Here is a 24,961-nt window from a genome sequence, read left to right on the forward strand (position 1 = left end):
CCTCCTGAGTATAGATTTACTGCTGACACTATCAGACTAGCCTGGGTAGAGAGGCCAGAAGCCACTTTCTGAAAAATAGGGATGCACTAGGCATGCCCCCTCGAGCGCCGAGCCAATCTCTAGGGTCTCAATCCATGTAAACAGGGAGACCCTCAGTGGACATGTAGGATTGTCATGCTCACTGAGATAGAGATCTAGAAATCAAACAGTAGCTTTTGAGGGACATGCCTGGAGATCAGCATAAGGCAGGGGAAGCTCTCTCTCCAGAGACATGAAGTAGACTTCTCGTCCCAACACCATCACTACACGGTAGGAGTATTTGCATCATGGGAATCTACAGCAGTACACAGTACGAACAGATGCCTACAAAGTACCATTTTCCTTTCACAACATTACCATCCAGTATTAGTTCAGTAAGGTTGTTATCATTGTCTGCGTCAGAGTGAACTGTTCCCACCGACAACACTTTCATGACCATCTGGGCATGTGGATTTCTCAAAATAGCTCCCCCCCCCCGGCTTGATCCCTGGATCTGTCACTTAAAATGTGTTTAGGCATCAAACACACAAAAGGTGATGGGGGGGGGGGGGGAATGCTTGCAATAACCATTGGCAAACGCTAGAGGTAGCCTTCCAACTCCTTGTTCTTTTGCCACCTCACATTAGATTAGATTAGATTGAAAGCCTATCTGCAAACATTAACACAAGTGACAACAATACACTTCACTGTCATCTCCTATACCATCCCCTCGGCAACACGACCACATTCACCGAACATCTGTCCGACCTAATTGCTCACTGCTCACTCGCCAACAACCTAATTCTGGGCAACATGAACCTACACTGGAATGAAAAAAACAACCCGCTAATCCAAAACCTGAATGATCTACTACTCAATAACAACTTTAACCAGCACTGCTCAGATAAAACCCATAACAAAGGAACAATCCTCAACGCCATTATCGCCCAACGCGACATAATCACAATCGACCACATCCTGCCCGTTGACTGGTCCGACCACCACCTAATCCTATTCCATATCACTCAACCAATCACATATCAACCTCCCAACCAAGACCCCCCCCAAATGGACGAGAAATCTAGCACAGATCACCACAGCCGACCTAGAGGAAAGGGTAGGCTCGCTCCTGCCTATCTCCACAGATGATCTCTCCACAACGGAACTCACCTCTCACTGTAACTCAACTATGACATCCATCCTGGACCAATTAGCCCCCCTGAAACTTAAAAAAAACTAGGAACATTCCATCCAGATCCTGGTTCAACACAGACATCAACGCCGAAAGAAGACAACTAAGAGCCTCAGAAAGACTATGGAGGAACAACCCTTCTGCTAGCCTTCACGAACAACTCAAAGCAACCCAAAGGAAATACAAAAAAACACATCCACAACGGAAAAACCACCTTCTTCTGCACCGCCCTAGACAACCCAAGAAACAGGCCTAAAGAACTCTTCAACATCATCAGGCAACAAACTTCCAAGCCCTCCGCTACCCCAGGTCAGGCCTCCAAAGACCTGTATGACAACTTCGCCAACTTCTTCAAAGACAAGATCACCAAGATTGAGCTTTCACTAGACATCAACCTCAATCCCTCCTGCACAAACCCAACCCCAGAGACCGAAACCAGCGCACCCAAGCACCCCATGAAAGCCTGGAAATTCTTCAACCCCATACCTGAGGATGAGATTCTTAAACTGATCTCCACCTCCAAACCCGCATCTCACATCCTAGATCTGATACCCACCCAATTGACCGAAAAGCTGAAACTCTCCTTAGCCCCGTTCTGGTGCAACATCATAAACCGCTCCCTAAAAACTGGCATCATACCAGACTATCTCAAAATCAGCCAAGTCACGCCACTACTGAAAAAACCGGGCCTGGACACCAACGATCTGAATAATTTCAGACCCGTTTCCAATCTCCCCCTTTTATCCAAAATCCTCAGTGTATTCTCCTACAACTGATTCCGCACATAGACAGCATCAACCTGCTAGACCCCACCAATCGGGCTGCAGAAAAAACTGTAGCACCGAAACCACGATCCTGAACATCGTGGACAACATCAGCAAGTCTTTAGATACCGACCAATGCTGCCTACTCATCCTCCTGGACCTATCGGCAGCCTTTGACACGATTGATCACAATCTACTCATCAAGGCTCTCCAAGATAGAGTAGGCGCAGACGAGGTGGTCCTACACTGGTCTCCCTCTTACACAACCGCTCCCAAAGGGTAAAAATCAAAACCTTTACATCCGACCTACACTCCGTCAGCAGAGGTGTCCCCCAAGGCTCAGTGCTTGCCCCTCAACTGTTCAACATATACATGGAACCCTCACCTTCCTACTCAAAAAGCCAACAACCATTTCCACCTCTATGCAGACGACAGATCTATCTGGAAACCTCCTCCATTGAAGACATTGAGAGACTTAAAGACACTCTTAAAGAAGTCCAACACTGGCTATCTATAAACCACCTTAAACTCAACCAAGATAAAACATAAATCATTCTCATCTCCAACAAAGAAGAAAACCCTCAAATCGTGGAATGGCTAAAAGCAATCGACGCTCTCAACGTAATCTCACTTTGGCCAACTCTATAAAATCATTCACAATCACCCTAGACCCAAAACTCGACATGGCCAAACACATTAAGAGCTCCGCAAAGAGCGCCTTCCTCAATCTGGAGCTACTCAATAAAATAAAACCCTTCATCCCACCCAAGGACCTCAAACAAGGCACCCAATGACTGGTGCTATCTAGACTCGCCTATGGGAATGCAGTCCTCACCGGTACAGCAAAATCCCACCTAGCTCCCCTCAAAACAACTCTTAATGCAGCTGCCAAAATGGTCACCGAAGTTAAAAAATACGATCACATTTCACCCACATTCAGAGAACTAAAATGTAATCCAGTAGAAATGTGAGCCAGCTTCAGAATGGCCTGCCTCATGCACAAGCCCTGCACACAGGGAGACCCGACTACATGGCCTCCGAACTCAAGGAGGCCGGTCAGGCAACGAAGCTCCGGAGCTCCAACACCCTACTTCTCATCCCTATGAAAACACACAAAGAAAAAACCTCTGCACGATCCTTCGCTGGAAACACACCCAAAATCTGGAACTCCATCCCAGCTGATATCAGGACTATCCCTTCCTTTGTAACATTTTAAAAAAAACTTCTTCCTCAACCGTGCCTTCCCAAACCGATAGCCGCCGACGAAGCATACAAGCTAGCACTCTGCAGCACCCTGACACTTTGTCACTAAGACCTCCCTCCCCCAGCACCCAACTACCCTCCTCATCCCCACCTCTCTGAAAGAGGTTCAGCCAATGACAACGTGCTTGCATCATGTTTTCTCAGGACTCCCCTACCTTAATGGTGCACTGCACGCTGGGACTTCCAAATCAATATGTATACTAATGCCTTAATGTGTGATTCCTGCATTATAACTGTTGTAAAGCGCTCCAATACCCTCGGGTCTGGCCAGCGCTATATAAAACTCCTTAATAAATAATTAGACCCAGCCATATGCCAATCAGTCCTGGTCCTCCTCCAATAGTTCAGTTCCAAGCTCTTTATTTCGACCACCTGGGCCTTAAAAGTAAAATTTATCACACTGGTGACATATGTCTAAAATAGTATCAATACATCCAAATAGTACCTAAAAATATAAAAAATTTAAATATATGTAATTATACACACGTACTTAAAATAAGACATATAATTGAAAATGAAATGTTGAAAGGATTCCCCCAATATGGTCCAGATGGGACACGCAGAAATATAAGTCAGTGAGGTAGAGAGCGACCTAGGACTTTTTTGCGTGGCACCCACTTTGCACCCAAACATTTTGCAATAGAGATAACCATTGGCATTGAAGAGTCTGATCTAAAGATACAGAGGGCATTCTGGTAGATCCATAAACCTATTGGCCTACAAATCGATGCCAACCAATTGTGGCGAGGGGATAAGTAGCCTGGGCAAGCAAACATAACATGTACTACACATTTTTCTTTGGGTGGTCACATATAGGACAGGTGCTACCTCCTTCGCACTTCCAGCCAAATGTAAATGACCTGAGGGGTTCATGTGCCTATATGAAGCTGAAAATTAAGTTTTCGGTACAGTGGAACAGTCACTACATCCCAGAATAATTCCCGCCCCCAGCATGACCTAATGTCCATGCAATCACTTGTAAGCTTGGCAGCGGCTGACTTCCGAACATTCTTAGCCTCCACAAATGACTCATATTGCATTTTCATCTCAGTCTTAGATGGAAAGGCGTATGTATTCAGTTGGTCTCACAAATCAGGGAGTCCTGACAAATACAGGGATGACTTCATGTTTGAGAGCCATGGAATTGAATTGGTCAGCCTTCATAATGTTCTTTAAACTGTCTGCATATTGAGCGAGCTCAGGAGTGATCCACAGGCGCCTCTGGTACAATAAGGGCCACAGGCGAATTCTATGTGTGACCCTAGTAACTCCTACAGCACAGAACAGTGGGTATAACGGAGTGTTGGCTGGGAGGGGAATCAGGTTCCTAATGAACTTGTTCTCAGATTTTACGATGTCATCGTGTTTGAAGAACCCCCACAGCTCAGCCCCATACAAGGCTGACCCCCAAACCCTTGGCTTCGTAGATTTTAAGTGCAGGAGAAATGCGTTTAGTGTAGATGTCGAAAACTCTAAGGGATCTCTTTTAGCCTGGTGGTGGCCTTGCAAATGTGCGGCTGCCGAGACATACCCTCTGCTATGGTAACCCCCAAATAAACAAATGAGTCAACTTGTTCTACGGGGGATCCTCCCAAGACTAGTTTGCTCTTGAAAGATTTATGCTGCTTAAAGGACATCACCTTAGACTTTGAAGTGTTAATTTCCAGGCCCCGATCCACACAGAATAAAAATCATGGGTGGGTCATACCCAGGTCAGCCAAAATACTCCACAATTTTGGTCTTAAAATCAAATCAAAAGACGATTTCGGGTCGACAAACGCAACTACCATAAATCGAAAGCCTGCTCGTTAGTTGATACCCTGGTGCGGAAGCCTGCTTGAAAGGGGCTAAGGATGTTATACTAGTCTATCCAATTTAGTAGATACCAACCAAAAATCTTCTGAATGCAATCTTTAAGCCTTATTGGCCAATAGAAACAGTCTGAAACTGCCAGGTCAGTTTCTTCCTGAACCGCAACACAATCAACCCACGGCTGGTTTTGGCCTGTTTGGGCCTCCTTGGTCAGGTGTAGCTTTGCTCCAGTGGCACAGTTAGGGGGATTGCACCCGGAAGTTCTGGATGGACTGTTCCCATGATGAGCAGGGTCAGAATTCATTTGCATAAGACAGGCCTTTGTCTAGATTGGCACAGTGGGTGAAAAACAATGGATTGGAATGCTACCCCAAGCAATTGCCAGTGGTTAGACTGTTTGCAGCGTCCTCCCATCACCTTTCTGTGTCTTAGGAAACACCGTAAGTGGCCAAGCGTTTGCCCAGACGTGGGTCCCTTGCTCACGGATCAATATGAGCTTTACTTTATTGACAAGCCCTTATTAGGCTGGAACCATTGTGGGGTAGCTTGTAGGCCCTTTTAAAGGTTAGAATAATTGCAGGCATTCATCCTATCACCTTTTCTGTGAATTGTGTGTTTAGGCTTGTCAGGCTTCAGATGTGACACCCTTTGTCTGGAGGAGCCAGAGTATCTCAATGCACCTTTAGTTGTGTGCGACTTCCACATTCGTAACACTTGCGGTCAGTGGCAGCGCATGTACCAGTGTGCAGGAGGCTGTAACTGCAGTGTGTGCAGTCTTACGGTAGAGCGCTTTGTGGCATGAGTGTCTTGGAGGTGACTGAAGCGTGTTGCCTGCACCTTCCTCCCTCCATCTCCATGCAGTAACCCTGCTTGAAGTCCAGCAGGGTGGGCAGCCATTGTTGTTTCAAGGGTCCCAGCCGACATGTGTGTTGGCTCATACTTTTTCTGATCTTAGTTCACCTCACCATGAACACATGTGGATGTTTATTAATTTTTTTATTTAAGACGTTTTATATAGCGCTGGCTTCACCCTTAGGTATCAGAGCGCTTTACATTGGGAAGACGATGGCACATGGGTTACAAAAACAAATGGCAACGAAAAGAAACATAGAGATATAATAGGCTTAAGCAACAAAGTAAAGAACATATCTTGATTATGATACAAAGTGAAAGGATGAAGCTATTTTCTAAGCAACATAGAAATACAAAAATTCAAATTATTAAATAGTAAAAGGAACTAGTCTCATTGTCGATACAAAGTGAAAGGATGGAGCTATTTACTAGGCCGTATATGGGTAACATAGTTACAAATAATTAAGCAGTAAAAAAGAACTAGACTCATATTTTGAATGAAATGGAAGGGTTAGACGAGAGTGGAGGGAGGGGTGGCTAAATTTAAGGAGAGGGGTAAACCGAGGGGGACGCAAGAGGTGTGGAAGGGTAAGGTGGCGGGCTATTAAGTGTTGGTGGAGTGCAGGAGAGGTGGGAGAAAGGGGGGAAGGATTGGGGATTGAAGACGGAAAGAGACTGAATGGCAAGTATGGGCATAGAATTATTATGGACCCCAATATTTGTTGAGCAGGTGCAATTTAAGGTCTTTTTTTAAACTGACGTATGAAAGATTCAGTTGTAGGTCTTTGGGGAGGGTATTACAGATGCTGGGAGCCTTACCAGAGAAGGAGCGAGATGTTGGAGCATAAAAAGTGCGCCTTTGGCCGAGTTTTTTACGTGGTAGTTGAGCGTAAACTTACTGTCGAGGGTGATGCCGAGGAATTTAACCGATTCAGAGAGGAAGAGTGTACAGTTAAGGGCAGTAAGGTCAGTGATCGAAGTATGGATGGGGAGAGGGTTGTTTTTAGGAGAGAAGAGAATGATTTCAGTTTTGTTAGGGTTAAGTTTGAGATGATTGAAACGAGGCAGCATCTGTGAGGCCTGCACAAATAACATGACTACATTTGTCCTTCACTGGGAACCAAACACCCAATTGTAGCGCCTGACTCTCAGAGGGTAGCGTTGCAGAGCAGTCTGGGGAGGTGGTGTGGGCTAGTAATTGCCATTTGCAGGTGCGCAAAAATAACACTCAATAATTGATTGTCCAGTCTGTACTTTGCTTTATAAAGTAGGAGTACATTTATTAAACACAAGCACTACTCAATACTATGCACCAATTTACAAATATACATAAGCTGTTATTACTTTGTGACATTACATAACATCTCCACCCCTCCCGCAGGGGGGGGGGGGGTCTAGTACCACCACTCCCATGTATGCACATCAACTTGCCCCCAATGCAGTAAGTTGAACATAACCTGGAGCGAGGGCCCTGCGCACTGGCACCATCCCAGTGGCGACCCACCCCATTACCTCAACAAGCATTAAAAAGGGGTAAACCTGCCTTGGTGACACTTGACCCTGACTGAGAATCTCCTACTGACCATAAAGTATGCACCTCTATTTCTTAAGGGCTAGCAGTCTGGGGTCTTCACCTAAGCGCAGCAGCAAGAATCCATGTTTAAGCACACTTTAGAATGACAGTACTCATCACCTTAGTTGATCATTTGAATGCATTGCAATTACAGCCCCTAAAGGCATCACAGATGAAATCACAGGATTATGCATATCCAGCCAGACACCCTAGCAGGACTGTTTGGCAACATAACCCCACTTGGCTTATGACCTCACCTTACACCAGCACATCACATTAAACACATAAACTTCAGTCCCTCTAAAAGAAATAACCAGTAGTAAATGCATTTCGGTGCAATTACACCACTTCACCTCCAGGGGATGCCCTTCTCCAGACATCCCCAACTCAGCCCTTCACTCCATGATGCACTTCGTAGTACACCCTCAGCTGTACAACATAAGTTTCAGCCCAGAAGGTGTTAAATGCTGGCTGAGCCCTTGAGGGGTTATTCGTTCAGATGCCCCGTGAAACTTATGGGTGGACTGTTCTCCTTTATGCTGGGGGAGGCTGTGGTGCTCCTGCAGCCCCCCTGCACTTCTTTTCACACATGAGGGTGACCCCCTCTTCTGGGGACCACCAAGCGCCAAAAACAATGTTCTCCCCATGCCTTGCAAGGCATTATGGGGCGCTTCGAGCTCCTTCCTATGCATAATAGATGAGCGGCTCTCCCACTGTGCCGGGGAGAGCCGAGCTGGTGGTGCTGGTGGTTTCGCCGCATCTTCCTCCTTCGGTGGGGGGCCCGGTCCCACCCGGACCCCCAGGTGATGATAGGCAGCTCGGGGAGCCCACCCCCGGCCGCTCCTTCAGGTTTCTGGGGCCCGGTCCCACCCGGGCCCCTCGCACCTCCCTTCATGTTCGGGGTCCCGGTCCCACCCGGGACCCTTGCATGCCTCTGTGATGGAGGGCAGCCCGGGGAGCCCACCCCCGGCTGCCCCCGCCGGCTCCCCGCCCGGCCATCACCTCGCGTGCTGCCGCGGGAGCTGGCACGACTCTTCTCGTCTGCCTGCTCCAGCGGGCAGACACGCAGCGTCCGCTCTGGAGCGGTTCTTCGGGGGGAGTGCGACGGCACTTCCCCCCCACCTTCTCCACACTCGGGGCCTGGGGATGGGGTCCCAGGGCCCCCGAACAACTTCGGGGGGGGCGCGACGGCGGTCCCCCTCACTCCGCATCGGTGGGGGCCAGGGTGGACTCCTGGCCCCCTGCCTAGTGCCAGCTTCACGGGGAGCGTGACGGCGCTCCCCGTCTTCCTTTATTGGCGGGGGCCAGGGTGGGCTCCTGGCACCCCGAGGGGTACTTTCACTTCCTTGGGGGGCAGCCCCCGGGACCTGATCCGCCCCGGGGGCAGTTGCCAGACCGGCGGCGGAGCCCCACGTGCTTCGTCGTCTCCCATCAAAGGTCGTGTACCTTCTGGGGGGCATATCTCAGCCCCCAGGGGTCCGATCTCCTCCATTTTCACGTCCTCTTGCTCCTGGTGGCGCCCCCCACTGGGAGCACTCTCCTTCGCCCTCCGGGTCTCCAAGAGGGTGCCTTCTGCAGGGAAATGTCTTCACTGGCTCCCTTCGCCAGCCTTTTGCCTGGCTCTCCTTCTGGGCCTCTCTTCTCCCTGTGCAGAGGCCACTGCTCCTGCGCACCGGTCCTGGACTCTTCTTCTGGTGCTGTTAGGGTCCCGGGGGCAGTCAGGGGGTCTCTCCTTCCAACTGCGCCAGGCTCCAGCACCTTCAGCCTCAGGAGACCACACCCCAGAGAAAGCTTCTCTTCCTGTGCAAGCACTTTTTAAAAGTTGAGTAGGGGGCTGGCAGGAAGTCCCTTTTGGTCCTATTAAACAGCAACACATCACTTTCCTGCCCCTGCTCCCTCCTTCTTGTCCAGCCTCTGGGTTTCAAAATGGCGTCGTCCAGTTTCTCTGGCCACATGGCCTCTGAAACCCAACTCCTTCCCTCCTTGGTGAAGCCTGGTGCCTGGCACCTAGTGATGGATGAGCCTGTAGCCCCGCCCATCATCTCTTCATGGAGAGGAGGCCCTTGCTTGTTGAAGAAAAGTTATCAATCCATCCAGCTGAGGTCAGCCCTCAGCCTGGGTCTGGTCATGGCTGGCTCAGAGAAATATGACAGTTCTGGATGACCCAAAAGCAGTACAAATATAACTTGGGACTCTGCAGAATACTTATTTTCACATTCGCTACATTGGACTTAAGTGTGTGTCTGGAATCTGTAGGTCTAATGGAAGTTAATCTAGCCATGGGCCCCACATCCCCATAGGGGAATAATGAAGTGAAAACACAGTAAAACACACTGACTTTCCCTGGAATGTTTCTTTCCAGTGTATAAAGCCTATTCCATGTCACCACCCAATACTGCATAAGTTCTGCCACCCCATTCACTTTGTAGCTGCTCCTGGACTGCGCACGCTAGGAATCTCCCCTGCTGCATTTAACCAGCCCGGTGTCCCTTACTCCAGCTGCTGTGCAGGGGCCTGGTCAAGCCAGGGGAACACCAGTAAAATCCCAATACATTCTCTTACATCCTGAGTTCACTGTGGGTGAGTCCCAACTTATGAGGCTCCCCCACAGTAAAAGCTCAACAATTAGGTGCTCAAAAAGCGAAAAATCCGGGCAGCCCATAGTGTCAGAACCACCTTCTAACAGAATGGAACCAGTTTTATATGTTTTATATGTTAGTAAGGGCGGTGTTAAGGTGCAGTACATCAGAGTGGGATTTAATTTTATAGTACAGTTGGGTGTCATCAGCATATAGGTGATAGTTAATACCGTCTTGTTTGAGATTGAGGGTAAGGGGTTCCATGAAAAGGATGAAAAGAGCAGGAGAGAGGATTTATCCTTGGGGGACACCAAGGGAGACTGGAGTGGGGCTAGATAGGCAGTTGTGGATTTTTACTTGTTGGGTTCTGTGTGGAAATAGGATTTGAACCAATTGAGGACGGTGCCATTAAGACCAAATCGAGATTTAAGTGGAGAGAGTAAGGTTGAATGGTTAACTGTGTCAAATGCGGCTGAGAGGTCTAGGAGAATGAGTAGGCAGGCCTCGCCATTGTTCAGGGCAAGGTGGATGTCATCAACTATATTTAGCAATGAAGTTTCAGTGCTGCAGCCTTTATGGAAGCCGGATTGTAGGGGGTCAAGTAGGTTGTAGGTGTCAATGTGTTTATCCAGTTGCTGAAGGGCACATTTTTCAAGGGCTTTAGAGAGAAACGGAAGGTTTGAGATGGGGCGTAGGTTGTTTGGGTCATTTGGGTCGGCCTTAGGGCTTTTTGGAATGGGTGTGATTTGTCCGGGTTGGAGGGAGACCGGGACACTCGCCAACAACCTAATTCTGGGCTACATGAACCTACACTGAATGAAAAAAACAACCCGCTAATCCTAAACCTGAATGATCTACTACTCAGTAGCAACCTTAACCAGCACTGCTCAGATAAAACCCATAACAAAGGAACAATCATCAACGCCATTATCACCCAACGTGACATAATCACAATCGACCACATCCTTCCCGTTGACTGGTCCGACTACCACCTAATCCTATTCCACATCACTCAACCAATCACATATCAACCTCCCAACCAAGACCCCCCCCCAAATGGACGAGAAATCTAGCACAGATCACCACGGCCGACCTAGAGGAAAGGGTCGGCTCGCTCCTGCCTATCTCCACATATGATCTCTCCACAACGGAACTCACCTTTCACTATAACTCAACTATGACATCCATCCTGGACCAATTAGCCCCCCTGAAACAAAAAAAAAAACAAGGAACATTCCATCCAGATCCTGGTTCAACACAGACATCAACGCCGAAAGAAGACAACTAAGAGCCACAGAACGACTATGGAGGAACAACCCTTCTACTAGCCTTTACGAACAACTCAAAGCAACCCAAAGGAAATACAAAAAAACACATCCGCAACGAAAAAACCACCTTCTTCTGCACCGCCCTAGACAACCCAATAAACAGGCCTAAAGAACTCTTCAACATCATCAGGCAACAAACTTCCAAGCCCTCCGCTACCCCAGGTCAGGCCTCCGAAGACCTGTGCGACAACTTCGACAACTTCTTCAAAGACAAGATCACCAAGATTGAGCGTTCACTAGACATCAACCTCAATCCCTCCTGCACACACCCAACCCCAGAGACCGAAACCAGCACACCCAAAGCACCCCATGAAAGCCTGGAAATTCTTCAACCCCATACCTGAAGATGAGATTCTTAAACTGATCTCCACCTCCAAACCCGCATCTCACATCCTAGATCCGATACCCACCCAATTGACCAAAAAGCTGAAACTCTCCTTAGCCCCGTTCAGGTGCAACATCATAAACCGCTCCCTAAAAACTGGCATCATACCAGACTGCCTCAAAATCGGCCAAGTCACGCCACTACTGAAAAAAACGGGCCTGGACACCAACGATCTGAATCACTTCAGACCCATTTCCAATCTCCTCCTTTTATCCAAAATCCTCAGTGTATTCTCCTACAACTGATTCAGCATATAGACAGCATCAACCTACTAGACCCCACCAATCGGGCTGCAGAAAAAACTGTAGCACCGAAACCTCGATCCTGAACATCGTGGACTACATCAGCAAGTCTTTAGATACCGACCAATGCTGCCTACTCATCCTCCTGGACCTATCGGCAGCCTTTGACACGGTTGATCACAATCTACTCATCAAGGCTCTCCAAGATAGAGTAGGCGCAGACGAGGTGGTCCTACACTGGTCTCCCTCTTACACAACCGCTCCCAAAGGGTAAAAATCAAAACCTTTACATCCGACCTACACTCCGTCAGCAGAGGTGTCCCCCAAGGCTCAGTGCTTGCCCCTCAACTGTTCAACATATACATGGAACCCCCACCTCCCTACTCATAAAGCCAACAACCATTTCCACCTCTATGCAGACGACAGATCTATCTGGAAACCTCCTCCATTGAAGACATTCAGAGACTTAATGACATTTTTAAAGAAGTCCAACACTGGCTAAAGACAAAACAGAAATCACCCTCATCTCCAACAAAGAAGAAAACCCTCAAATCGTGGAATGGCTACAAGCAATCAACGCTCTCAACGGTAATCTCACTTTGGCCAACTCTATAACATCATTCGGAATCACACTAGACCCAAAACTCGACATGGCCAAACACATTAAGAACTCCGCAAAGAGCGCCTTCCTCAATCTGGAGCTACTCAATAAAATAAAACCCTTCATCCCACCCAAGGACCTCAAACAAGGCACCCAATGACTGGTGCTATCTAGACTCTACTATGGGAATGCAGTCCTCACCGGTACAGCAAAATCCCACCTAGCTCCCCTCAAAACAACTCTTAATGCAGCTGCCAAAATGGTCACCGAAGTTAAGAAATACGATCACATTTCACCCACACTCTGAGAACTAAAATGTCTCCCAGTAGAAATGTGAGCCAGCTTCAGAACTGCCTGCCTCACGCACAAAGCCCTGCATACAGGGAAACCCGACTACCTGGCCTCCAAACTCAAGAAGGCCGGTCAGGCAAGGAAGCTCAGCACCCTACTTCTCATCCCTATGAAAACACGCAAAGAAAATACCTCTGCACGACCCCTCGCTGGAAACGCACCCAAAATCTGGAACTCCATCCCAGCTGATATCAGGACTATCCCTTCCTTTGTAACATTTTTAAAAAACTTCTTCCTCAACCGTGCCTTCCCAAACCGATAGCCGCCGACGAAGCATACAAGCTAGCACTCTGCAGCACCCTGACACTTTGTCACTAAGACCTCCCTCCCCCAGCACCCAACTACCCTCCTCATCCCCACCTCTCTGAAAGAGGTTCAGCCAATGACAACATGCTTGCATCATGTTTTCTCAGGACTCCCCTACCTTAATGGTGCACTGCACGCTGGGACTTCCAAATCAATATGTATACTAATGGCTTAATGTGTGATTCCTGCATTATAACTGTTGTAAAGCGCTCCAATACCCTCGGGTCTGGCCAGCGCTATATAAAACTCCTTAATAAATAATTAGACCCAGCCATATGCCAATCAGTCCTGGTCCTCCTCCAATAGTTCAGTTCCAAGCTCTTTATTTCGACCACCTGGGCCTTAAAAGTAAAATTTATCACACTGGTGACATATGTCTAAAATAGTATCAATACATCCAAATAGTACCTAAAAATATAAAAAATTTAAATATATATAATTATACACACGTACTTAAAATAAGACATATAATTGAAAATGAAATGTTGAAAGGATTCCCTCAATACGGTCCAGATGGGACACGCAGAAATATAAGTCAGTGAGGTAGAGAGCGACCTAGGACTTTTTTGCGTGGCACCCACTTTGCACCCAAACATTTTGCAATAGCGATAACCATTGGCATGGAAGAGTCTGATCTAAAGATACGGAGGGCGTCCTGGTAGATCCATACACCTATTGGCCTACAAATCGATGCCAACCAATTGTGGCGAGGGGATAAGTAGCCTGGGCAAGCAAACATAACATGTACTACACATTTTTCTTTGGGTGGTCACATATAGGACAAGTGCTACCTCCTTCGCACTTCCAGCCAAATGTAAATGACCTGAGGGGTTCATGTGCCTATATGAAGCTGAAAATTAAGTTTTCGGTACAGTGGAACAGTCACTACATCCCAGAATAATTCCCGCCCCCAGCATGACCTAATGTCCATGCAATCACTTGTAAGCTTGGCAGCGGCTGACTTCCGAACATTCTTAGCCTCCACAAATGACTCATATTGCATTTTCATCTCAGTCTTAGATGGAAAGGCATATGTATTCTGTTGGTCTCACAAATCAGGGAGTCCTGACAAATACAGGGATGACTTCATGTTTGAGAGCCATGGAATTGAATTGGTCAGCCTTCATAATGTTCTTTAAACTGTCTGCATATTGAGCGAGCTCAGGAGTGATCCACAGGCGCCTCTGGTACAATAAGGGCCACAGGCGAATTCTATGTGTGACCCTAGTAACTCCTACAGCACAGAACAGTGGGTATAACGGAGTGTTGGCTGGGAGGGGAATCAGGTTCCTAATGAACTTGTTCTCAGATTTTACGATGTCATCGTGTTTGAAGAACCCCCACAGCTCAGCCCCATACAAGGCTGACCCCCAAACCCTTGGCTTCGTAGATTTTAAGTGCAGGAGAAATGCGTTTAGTGTAGATGTCGAAAACTCTAAGGGATCTCTTTTAGCCTGGTGGTGGCCTTGCAAATGTGCGGCTGCCGAGACATACCCTCTGCTATGGTAACCCCCAAATAAACAAATGAGTCAACTTGTTCTACGGGGGATCCTCCCAAGACTAGTTTGCTCTTGAAAGATTTATGCTGCTTAAAGGACATCACCTTAGACTTTGAAGTGTTAATTTCCAGGCCCCGATCCACACAGAATAAAAATCATGGGTGGGTCATACCCAGGTCAGCCAAAATACTCCACAATTTTGGTCTTAAAATCAAATCAAAAGACGATTTTGGGTCGACAAACGCAACTACCATAAATCGAAAGCCTGCTCGTTAGTTGATACCCTGGTGCGGAAGCCTGCTTGAAAGGGGCTAAGGATGTTATACTAGTCTATCCAATTTAGTAGATACCAACCAAAAATCTTCTGAATGCAATCTTTAAGCCTTATTGGCCAATAGAAACAGTCTGAAACTGCCAGGTCAGTTTCTTCCTGAACCGGAACAAAAGCAACCCAAGGCCGGTTTTGGCCTGTTTGGGCCTCCTTGGTCAGGTGTAGCTTTGCTCCAGTAGCACAGTTAGGGGGATTGCACCCAGAAGTTCTGGATGGACTGTTCCCATGATGAGCAGGGTCAGAACTCATTTGCATAAGACAGGCCTTTGTCTAGATTGGCACAGTGGGTGAAAAACAATGGATTGGAATGCTACCCCAAGCAATTGCCAGTGGTTAGACTGTTTGCAGCGTCCTCCCATCACCTTTCTGTGTCTTAGGAAACACCGTAAGTGGCCAAGCGTTCGCCCAGACGTGGGTCCCTTGCTCACGGATCAATATGAGCTTTACTTTATTGACAAGCCCTAATTAGGCTGGAACCATTGTGGGGTAGCTTGTTGGCCCTTTTAAAGGTTGGAATATTTGCAGGCATTCATCCTGTCACCTTTTCTGTGAATTGTGTGTTTAGGCTTGTCAGGCTTCAGATGTGACACCATTTGTCTGGAGGAGCCAGAGTATCTCAGTGCACCTTTAGTTGTGTGCGACTTCCACATTCGTAACACTTGCGGTCAGTGGCAGCGCATGTACCAGTGTGCAGGAGGCTGTAACTGCAGTGTGTGCAGTCTTACGGTAGAGCGCTTTGTGGCATAAGTGTCTTGGAGGTGACTGAAGAGTGTTGCCTGCACCTTCCTCCCTCCAGCTCCATGCAGTAACCCTGCTTGAAGTCCAGCAGGGTGGGCAGCCATTGCTGTTTCAAGGGTCCCAGTCGACATGTGTGTTGGCTCATACTTTTTCTGATCTTAGTTCACCTTACCATGAACACATGTGGATGTTTATTAATTTTTTTATTTAAGACGTTTTATATAGCGCTGGCTTCACCCTGAGGTATCAGAGCGCGTAACATTGGGAAGACGATAGCACATGGGTTACAAAAACAAATGGCACCGAAAAGAAACATAGAGATATAATAGGCTTAAGCAACAAAGTAAAGAGGATATCTTGATTATGATACAAAGTGAAAGGATGAAGCTATTTTCTAAGCAACATAGAAATAAAAAATGTCAAATTATTAAACAGTAAAAGGAACTAGTCTTGTTATTGGTCGATACAAAGTGAAAGGATGGAGCTATTTACTAGGCCATATATGGGTAACGTAGTTACAAATGATTAAGCAGTAAAAAGGAACTAGACTCATATTTTGAATGAAACGGAAGGGTTAGACGAGAGTGGAGGGAGGGGTGGCTATATTTAAGGAGAGGGGTAAACCGAGGGGGACGCAAGAGGTGTGGAAGGGTAAGGTGGCGGGCTATTAAGTGTTGGAGGAGTGCAGGAGAGGTGGGAGAAAGGGGGGCAGGATTGGGGATTCAAGACGGAAAGAGACTGAACAGCAAGTATGAGCATAGAATGATTATGGACCCCAATATTTGTTGAGCAGGTGCAATTTAAGGTCTTTTTTTGAAACTGACGTATGAAGGATTCAGTTGTAGGTCTTTGGGGAGGGTATTACAGATGCTGGGAGCCTTACCAGAGAAGGAGCGAGATGTTGGAGCATAAAAAGTGCGCCTTTGGCCGAGTTTTTTACGTGGTAGTTGAGCTTAAACTTACTGTCGAGGGTGATGCCGAGGAATTTAACTGATTCAGAGAGGGAGAGTGTACAGTTAAGGGCAATAAGGTCAGTGATCCATGTATGGATGGGGAGAGGGTTGTTTTTAGGAGAGAAGAGAATGATTTCAGTTTTGTTAGGATTAAGTTTGAGATGATTGGAATGGAACCAGTTTTATATGTTAGTAAGGGCGGTGTTAAGGTGCAGTACATCAGAGTGGGATTTAATTTTATAGTACAGTTGGGTGTCATCAGCATATAGGTGATAGTTAATACCGTCTTGTTTGAGATTGAGGGTAAGGGGTTCCATGAAAAGGTTGAAAAGAGCAGGAGAGAGGATTTATCCTTGGGGGACACCAAGGGAGACTGGAGTGGGGCTAGATAGGCAGTTGTGGATTTTTACTTGTTGGGTTCTGTGTTGGAAATAGGATTTGAACCAATTGAGGACGGTGCCATTAAGACCAAATCGAGATTTAGGTGTAGAGAGTAAGGTTGAATGGTTAACTGTGTCAAATGCGGCTGAGAGGTCTAGGAGAATGAGTAGGCAGGCCTCGCCATTGTCCAGGGCAAGGTGGGTGTCATCAACTATATTTAGCAATGCAGTTTCAGTGCTGCAGCCTTTACGGAAGCCGGATTGTAGGGGGTCAAGTAGGTTGTAGGTGTCAATGTGTTTATCCAGTTGCTGAAGGGCACATTTTTCAAGGGCTTTAGAGAGAAACGGGAGGTTTGAGATGGGGCGTAGGTTGTTTGGGTCATTTGGGTCGGCCTTAGGGTTTTTTGGAATGGGTGTGATTTGTCCGAGTTGGAGGGAGACCGGGACACACCCCGATGAAAGGGAGGGAAGATGGGAGAGGCTTTTTAGTGTGGGAAGATGGTTTTAGTTTGGACAGGATGTTACAGACTTCAAGTTCAGAGACGGAGTGGAAATTCAGCCCGGAGGAGTTATTTTTGATTTGAGTGTTGGGGGGGGCGGGGGGTGGGGGGAGGAGTTCAGACGGGGTTAAAGAAGGTAGGGGTGGGGAGGATAGAGGGGGTGTGAGCAGAGGGGAAGGTGCTGAAGTGGCGTCAGGGGAACCAAGGGGGTTGGGGGGATTTGGGTTAGAGTGAAAGATTGGTCAATTTTTACAATTTTTTTCAGAAAAAAAGTTAGGTATTTCTTTGCATTTGCTAGTGGTGGCCGTCATGCTAGGTGGGGCAGGGGATGTTTGATTTCTAATAATGTTGAACAGTTCTCTGGGTCTGTTTTTTGCTCGAGAGAGCTGTGATCAAAAGAATAAAGCCTTTTCGGTGAAGATGTGTTTCTTGTACACGGATCTAGCGGTTCGGAGGAGGACCAGATTGGGGGGTGGGGGGGAGGGTGTTGTCTGAAGGTTCTTTCTGCCAGTCTAAGTGCCCGTCTTTCATAATTGAGGTCTGGATTACACCAAGTTTTGGAAGGAATATTTTTAAGAGTTTTTGGTTGGGTTGGTGCAAGTTGATATAGAACCTCAGAGATAGATTTATTGTAGTGCTCAGTGAGATCGTTTGTATTGAGAGAGGGAGGAGAGCGACTGAGTTGATCTTGGAGTTTAGCCTCCAGTAAACCTGGGGGGATACTTTTAAGGTTTCTGGTTAATATTGTGGTTTTGTTGATTTTAGAAGGGGCAGGCTGGGCTAAGGGTGAGACCGAGAACAGTATGAGGGGGTGGTCAGACCAGTCAATAGGGATAATGTTGGAAAGAGATGCCAGATTACTGTTAGCAATGATGGCGTCAAGGGTAGCCCCTTAAGAATGGGTTGGGGTAAGGCAGAGTTGCTTGAGGTCATTTATCTCAAGGAGGTTATTGAGAAGTTTGATTGTTGGGTCGTCTGGCAAGTTCCAGTGAAGGTTGAAGTCTCCTAGAAAGAGGTTTTTAGAGTTCGAAAGGGACAATTGTGAAAGAAGTTCAGATATTTCCTCAGCGAATGAAGGGAAGAGGTAGATGTTGTGTAGATGTATTGGGGGGGCGCCTTGCATTTTAAGTTCTGCTCCAAGGTATTCAAAAGTTTTGAAGTCATTTTTTTTGGCTAGGGATAGCTGGAGTTCATTTTTAAAGATTATTGCTAGACCTCCTCCTATTCTTTTAGGTCTGTCTTTTCTAAGGATAGAATAACCGGGGGGAGAGAGTAAGTCTAGGATGGGTGTGGAGTGATCCTTGAGCCAAGTTTCCGTGAGGAAGGCAAGGTATATATCTTCACCAAGGATGGTTTCGGAAATTTCTGAGGCATGACGAACCGCTGAGCGGCAGTTCACAAACATGCATGTCAGGGGCTTTGGGTTAGTTATGGGGGGTGGCACGAGTGGATAGCGGTAAGTTGCGGGGGGGTCTGGGCGAGCAAGGAGAGGAGAGAGTTCTGCTGGTCCCGTTAATGACAGGTATGGAGGAATGAGGAAGGGCCGCAACCTTGCGGGGGGCCTTAGGAGAGTAGGAATTGCAGAGGTTGGAGGTGGAGTAGTCATTCAAGGTGTGACAAGGTCTCTGGCAGCAATTTTGAAGTGGTGTGGTTTTACTGAGTTTGGGATTAATTAGTTTTGGGGAGCCAGTGCGTGGCGAAGTGGGCCAAGAGGGGCGGGCTATCAGTTTGGAGGATTTGGAGTTAGTGAAATCCTCTCTAAGACTGACTAATTCGGATAGGAGGGAGGCAATGTTGCGATCAATACTGCAAAGTGTCTGGGTTAAAAGAGAGAGTTGGGGCGCATTGGGTGAGGCGGGGGGTGAGGTATGTTCTAAGTTGGTTGGAGAAGGAGGTCTAGCGTTCGTAGAGGGTGATAAGTCTGGATGGGGGTGAGTGAAGTCTTGTAGCAGTGGGCGAAAGGGAGGATGTGGGGGGAGGAAGGGGGGCTCCGGTCGCCAGAGGGGGATGGGGAGTGGGGGAGGACTGGGTCGTACTGGAGGTAGTTTGGGCAGGGGGAGGGTGGAGGTTTCGGAATTGATCGGGGTTGGAGGTCTGTTGTTCTGAGACGGAGGGAAGCCTGTGAGATGGCAGGTTCTGGCAGACATTGTGGGGAGGGGAGTGGGGGTGGATTGGATATTAGTGGAGGTAGTTGTTTGGGATAGACCAGGGTTGGTTCGGGTGGGGGTTAGTTGTTCAGAGAGGGTGAGAGGTCTATGGGGTGACAAGTGGGGCATTGCGGCAGTGGGAGTGAGGTGCTCCTGGCGGGTGGAGAGAGGGGAGATATGGCCGTGTGTGGGAGGGACGGGCATGGAGAGAAAAATGGGATAGTTAAAGGGGTAGAGGACGTGATAAGGGGAGCAGAGTGGGTGTACGTGGTTAGTGGAGAGGCAGCATTGGTATTAGGGTCATGGAGTGAGTTCAGGTAGGGGTGTAGGGTCAGAGAGGGTAGCGACGGGACAGGCGGGGGGAAATTTGGGGGGAAGGAGAAGGGTTAGGAGTGGTTTGGGGGGAGAGTGGAGAGGAGTAGGTAGGGACATTTGGTCGGACAGAGTGCTGAAATGCTGTTCAAAGATATTAAGGTGGTGTTCAGAGGCTTGGATGAGGATATTTCCAGTTTTGAAGATGGGGATGTCAATTTCACCGTGAAAGGTGGAGGATGGAGTAGTATAGAGTTTGAAACCGTGGGGAATATTGTTAGAAGTAGCAATTGGGAGATGGCGAAGGAAAGTGCTCTTCCATTTGGAGGGGCGTTTAGAGTAGAAAATGTAGCTAGTTTTTATGGGGGACATGAGGCTGAGGTAGTTGTGTACAATTAGGGTTTCAGGATGTCGGCTAAGTACTTTATGTTTAAAGTTTTTCTTGGTGTTTTTAGAGAGATTGGAAGGGTAGGTAATGGACCATGAGTTAGGGCCATGCCTGGTGAGGGGGGGTGTTAAGGGGTGATGTAGTGGGGCAGGTTCGGAACGCGGGAGAGGGACTAAGGGGGGACATGATGGACAAACTGGTTGGTGGAGGGGGGAGAAAAAAAGGGGGGAAGGAATAGCACAGCCGCTTCTCCTATATAGGGATGGTGTCTCTCCAGCCACTTAGAAAGTCTCCTGTGCATTCCTATCTAGGACAGCCAAGACACCACTTTTCCAGTCCTAGAATTCATTTGACCAAATCAGTGTATTCTGGATTTTGGCGGCGGGTCTGATCTATTGAGCCAGCTGAACTTACACATCCACATTTGGTTAGGAAAAAAGGAAAGCCCTTGACTGGACATGTAGCCATCTGGTCATACTGCACATCCCCCCCGGCCCCCGCTGCCACCCCCTGAAGCAGACTTCATCCCTCTATTTCTCTTTTTCTCTGTGTGCCCCGCCATTTTTCTCTCCCATCCGTGTGTTGGCTTTTTAAGTCACCCTGCACTTGGATATTCTCCAGCCTGCCTCCCTCCACTCTTTCCCTTAAACCTCTGACAGGGTGTTCTCTGAACACCTTCCCTGTGCACTTTCTCTGCCTTGTGCTCTCTCTCCAGAAGACTGATGTTCACTTGCATTCTCATCTCTCCTGTCCAGACTGCAGCTGATCATGCAGGCAGAAGCAGAAGCGGAGTCGATCAAGGTAAGTTGTCACTTCTGTAGGCCAAGCTTCTAGTTCCACTCATTCTGTGGTCTCCCTGCAGGTCTGCCTGGTTCCTCTGTGATTGACGCACCTTGAGGACCAAACTGAAATCATTCTTCATGTCTACTCTCTTCTGACCCCTGACATCCAGTTTGCTGCATGCACCTTTGACCCCCTGACTCCATGTGTTCTCTCCTGTCCGCCTCAGCTCCCTGGTGCTGCATGCTTTTTGCAGACTTCACTGAGCCATGACAAAGTGTGCTCCCTGCATCCCGATGTCCTGCCATGACAAAGTGTGCTCCCTGCATCCCGATGTCCTGCCTGCTGCACCCTCCCTGTGGATTCTAGTGCCTCCTGGTTCATGTGTTGTCCCTGCTGGCCTCACTGGCTCCCAGGGTGCTCTGTGCAGCCTTGTATCCCACTGTCCCCAGACACCCTGCATGCTGGACACTCCCTGCAGATTTTAGTTACTCCTGGTTCATGTGTGCTACTGCTGGCTTCACTGACTCCCAGGGTGCTCTGTGCAGTCTTGTATCCCACTGTCCCCTGTCTCCCTGCATACTCCGTTGTCTCCTGATTTCATCTGTAGTCCCTGCTGGCCACACCTGTTCCCTGCTTGCCGCATTCTGGTCCCGTGCTAGCCTTCCTAACTCCTGGCATCAGGTGTTGTCCCTGCTCCTTTAAACTCTATGAATGCTGCGCCCTCCCTGCTCGCTTCACGCTCTCTGCATGCTAAGGTCTTCCTGCTCCTTCACACTGTACATGTTACGCTCTTCCTGCTCCTTCCCACTCTGTGCATGCTGCGCTCTCCATGCTCATTCACACTCTGTGCATGCTGCGCTCTCCCTGCTCTTTCATGCTCTCAGCATGCTATGCTCTCCCTGCTCCTTCACACTGTGGCATGCTGCACTCTATCTGTCCTTCGCACTCTGTGCATGCTGTGCCCTCCCTTTTTCACACTCTGTACATGATGCGCTCTCCCTGCTCTTTCACGCTCTCTGCATGCTGCGCTCTCCCTGCTCTTTCACGCTCTCTGCATACTCTGCCCTCCCTGCTCGCTTCACACTCTGTGCATGCTGTGCCCTCCCTGCTCCTCCACGCTCCGGGTGGTGCTGTGCCCTCCCTGCTCCTTTAAACTCTATGCATGCTGCACTCTTCCTGCTCCTTCACGCTCTGTGCATGCTGTGCCCTTCCTGCTTGCTTCACACTGTGCATGCCACGCTCTCCCTGCTCCTTCAAACTCTTAAGCATGCTGCACTCTCCCTGCTCCTTCACGCTCTGTGCATGCCGCGCTCTCCCTGCTCCTTCATGCTCTGTGCATGCCGCGCTTTCCCTGCTCCTTCGCACTCTGTGAATCATGCACTCTCTCTGCCCCTTCACGCTGTCTGCATGCTGTGCTCTCCCGGCTCCTTCCCACTCTGTGCATGCTGCGCCCTCCCTACTCCTTCACACACTGTGCATGCCGTGCCCTCTCTGCTCCTTCACGCTCCTTGTATGCTGCGCCCTCCTTGCTCCTTCATACTCTGTTCATGCTGAACCCTCCCTGCTCGCTTCACAATGTGTGCATGCTGCGCTCTCCCTGCTCCTTCACATTCTGTGCATGTTGCGCCCTCCCTGCTCCATCACACTCTGTCCATGCCTTGCTCTACCTGCTCCTTCACGCTCTGTTTAGGTTGCGCTCTCCCTGCTCCATCACACACTGTGCATGCCGCGCTCTCCCTGGTCCATCACACACTGTGCATGCCGCGCTCTCCCTGCTCTTTCACACTGTGCATGCCGTGCCCTCCCTGCTCCTTTGCACTCTGTGCATGCTGCGCTCTCCCTGCTCCATCACGCTGTGTGCATGCTGCACCCTCCCTGCTCCTTCACACACTGTGCCTGCCGCGCCCTCCCTGCTCCTTCCACTCTGTGCATTTTGCGCCCTCCCTGCTACTTCTCACTCTGTGGATGCTGCGCTATCCCTGCTCCACCACACTGTGCATGCCGTGCCCTCCCTGCTTCTTCACACTCTGTGCATGGCGTGCACTTCCTGCTCTTTCACACACTCTGCATGCCACGCTCTCCCTGCTCCTTCACACACTGCATGCTGCGCCCTCCCTGCTCCTCCACGCACTGTGCGGGCTGTGCCCTCCCTGCTCCTTTAAACTCTATGCATGCTGCGCTCTTCCTACTCCTTCACGCTCTGTGCATGCTGTGCCCTTCCTGCTCGCTTCATACTGTGCATGCCACGCTCTCCCTGCTCCTTCACACTCTGTCCATGCTGCACTCTCCCTGCTCCTTCACACTCTGTGCATGCTGCGCTCTCCCTGCTCCTTCATGCTCTGTGCATCCCGCGCTCTCCCTGCTCCTTCGCACTCTGTGAATCATGCACTCTCTTTGCCCCTTCACGCTCTCTTCATGCTCTGCTCTCCTTGCTCCTTCACACTCTGTTCATGCGGCGCCCTCCCTGCTCGCTTCACAATGTGTGCATGCTGCGCTCTCCCTGCTCCTTCACACTCTGTGCATGCCGTGTCCTCTCTGCTCCTTTGCACTCCGTGCATGCTGCGCTCTCCCTGCTCCTTCACACTCTGTGCATGCCGTGTCCTCTCTGCTCCTTTGCACTCCGTGCATGCTGCGCTCTCCCTGCTCCTTCACACTCTGTGCATGCCGTGTCCTCTCTGCTCCTTTGCACTCCGTGCATGCTGCGCTCCCCCTGCTCCTTCACACTCTGTGCATGCCGTGCCCTCCCTGCTCCTTCGCACTCTGTCCTTGCTGCGCTCTCCCTGCTCATTCAAACTCTATGCATGCTGCGCCCTCCTTGCTCCTTCACACTCTGTGCATGCCACGCCCTCCCTGCTCGCTTCACAATGTGTGCATGCTGCGCTCTCCCTGCTCCTTCACACTCTGTGCATGCCGTGTCCTCCCTGCTCCTTTGCACTCCGTGCATGCTGCGCTCTCCCTGCTCCTTCACACTCTGTGCATGCCGCGCTCCCCCTGCTCCTTCACACTCTGTGCATGCCGTGCCCTCCCTGCTCCTTTGCACTCCGTGCATGCTGCGCTCTCCCTGCTCCTTCACACTCTGTGCATGCCACGCTCTCCCTGCTCCTTCACACTCTGTCCATGCTGCACTCTCCCTACTCCTTCACACTCTGAGCATGCCGCGCTCTCCCTGCTCCTTCATGCTCTGTGCATCCCGCGCTCTCCCTGCTCCTTCGCACTCTGTGAATCATGCACTCTCTTTGCCCCTTCACGCTCTCTGCATGCTCTGCTCTCCTTGCTCCTTCACACTCTGTTCATGCGGCACCCTCCCTGCTCGCTTCGCAATGTGTGCATGCTACGCTCTCCCTGCTCCTTCACACTCTGTGCATGCCGTGCCCTCCCTGCTCCTGTGCACTCCATGCATGCTGCGCTCTCCCTGCTCCTTCACACTCTGTGCATGCCGCGCTCCCCCTGCTCCTTCACACTCTGTGCATGCCGTGCCCTCCCTGCTCCTGTGCACTCCGTGCATGCTGCGCTCTCCCTGCTCCTTCACACTCTGTGCATGCCGTGCCCTCCCTGCTCCTGTGCACTCCGTGCATGCTGCGCTCTCCCTGCTCCTTCACACTCTGTGCATGCCGTGCCCTCCCTGCTCCTTTGCACTCCGTACATGCTGCTCTCTCCCTGCTCC

At 49.3% G+C, this 24,961-nt stretch overlaps 1 protein-coding gene across 3 annotated transcripts in view; it reads left to right on the forward strand.

The window, feature by feature from the left end:
- The window catches only part of LOC146869625 (flotillin-1-like), a 125,078-nt gene that overhangs the window by 45,289 nt on the left and 54,828 nt on the right, over positions 1-24,961 (forward strand). For all 3 annotated transcript variants that reach the window (XM_085608888.1, XM_085608878.1, XM_085608895.1), the window contains one exon: positions 21,270-21,315. In XM_085608888.1, coding sequence (XP_085465014.1) covers positions 21,270-21,315 — 46 coding nt within the window. The remainder of the gene's footprint in view (positions 1-21,269; positions 21,316-24,961) is intronic.

This window comes from Triturus cristatus, chromosome 1_1 (assembly GCF_964204655.1).
Source record: "Triturus cristatus chromosome 1_1, aTriCri1.1, whole genome shotgun sequence".
Lineage (NCBI taxonomy): Eukaryota > Metazoa > Chordata > Amphibia > Caudata > Salamandridae > Triturus > Triturus cristatus.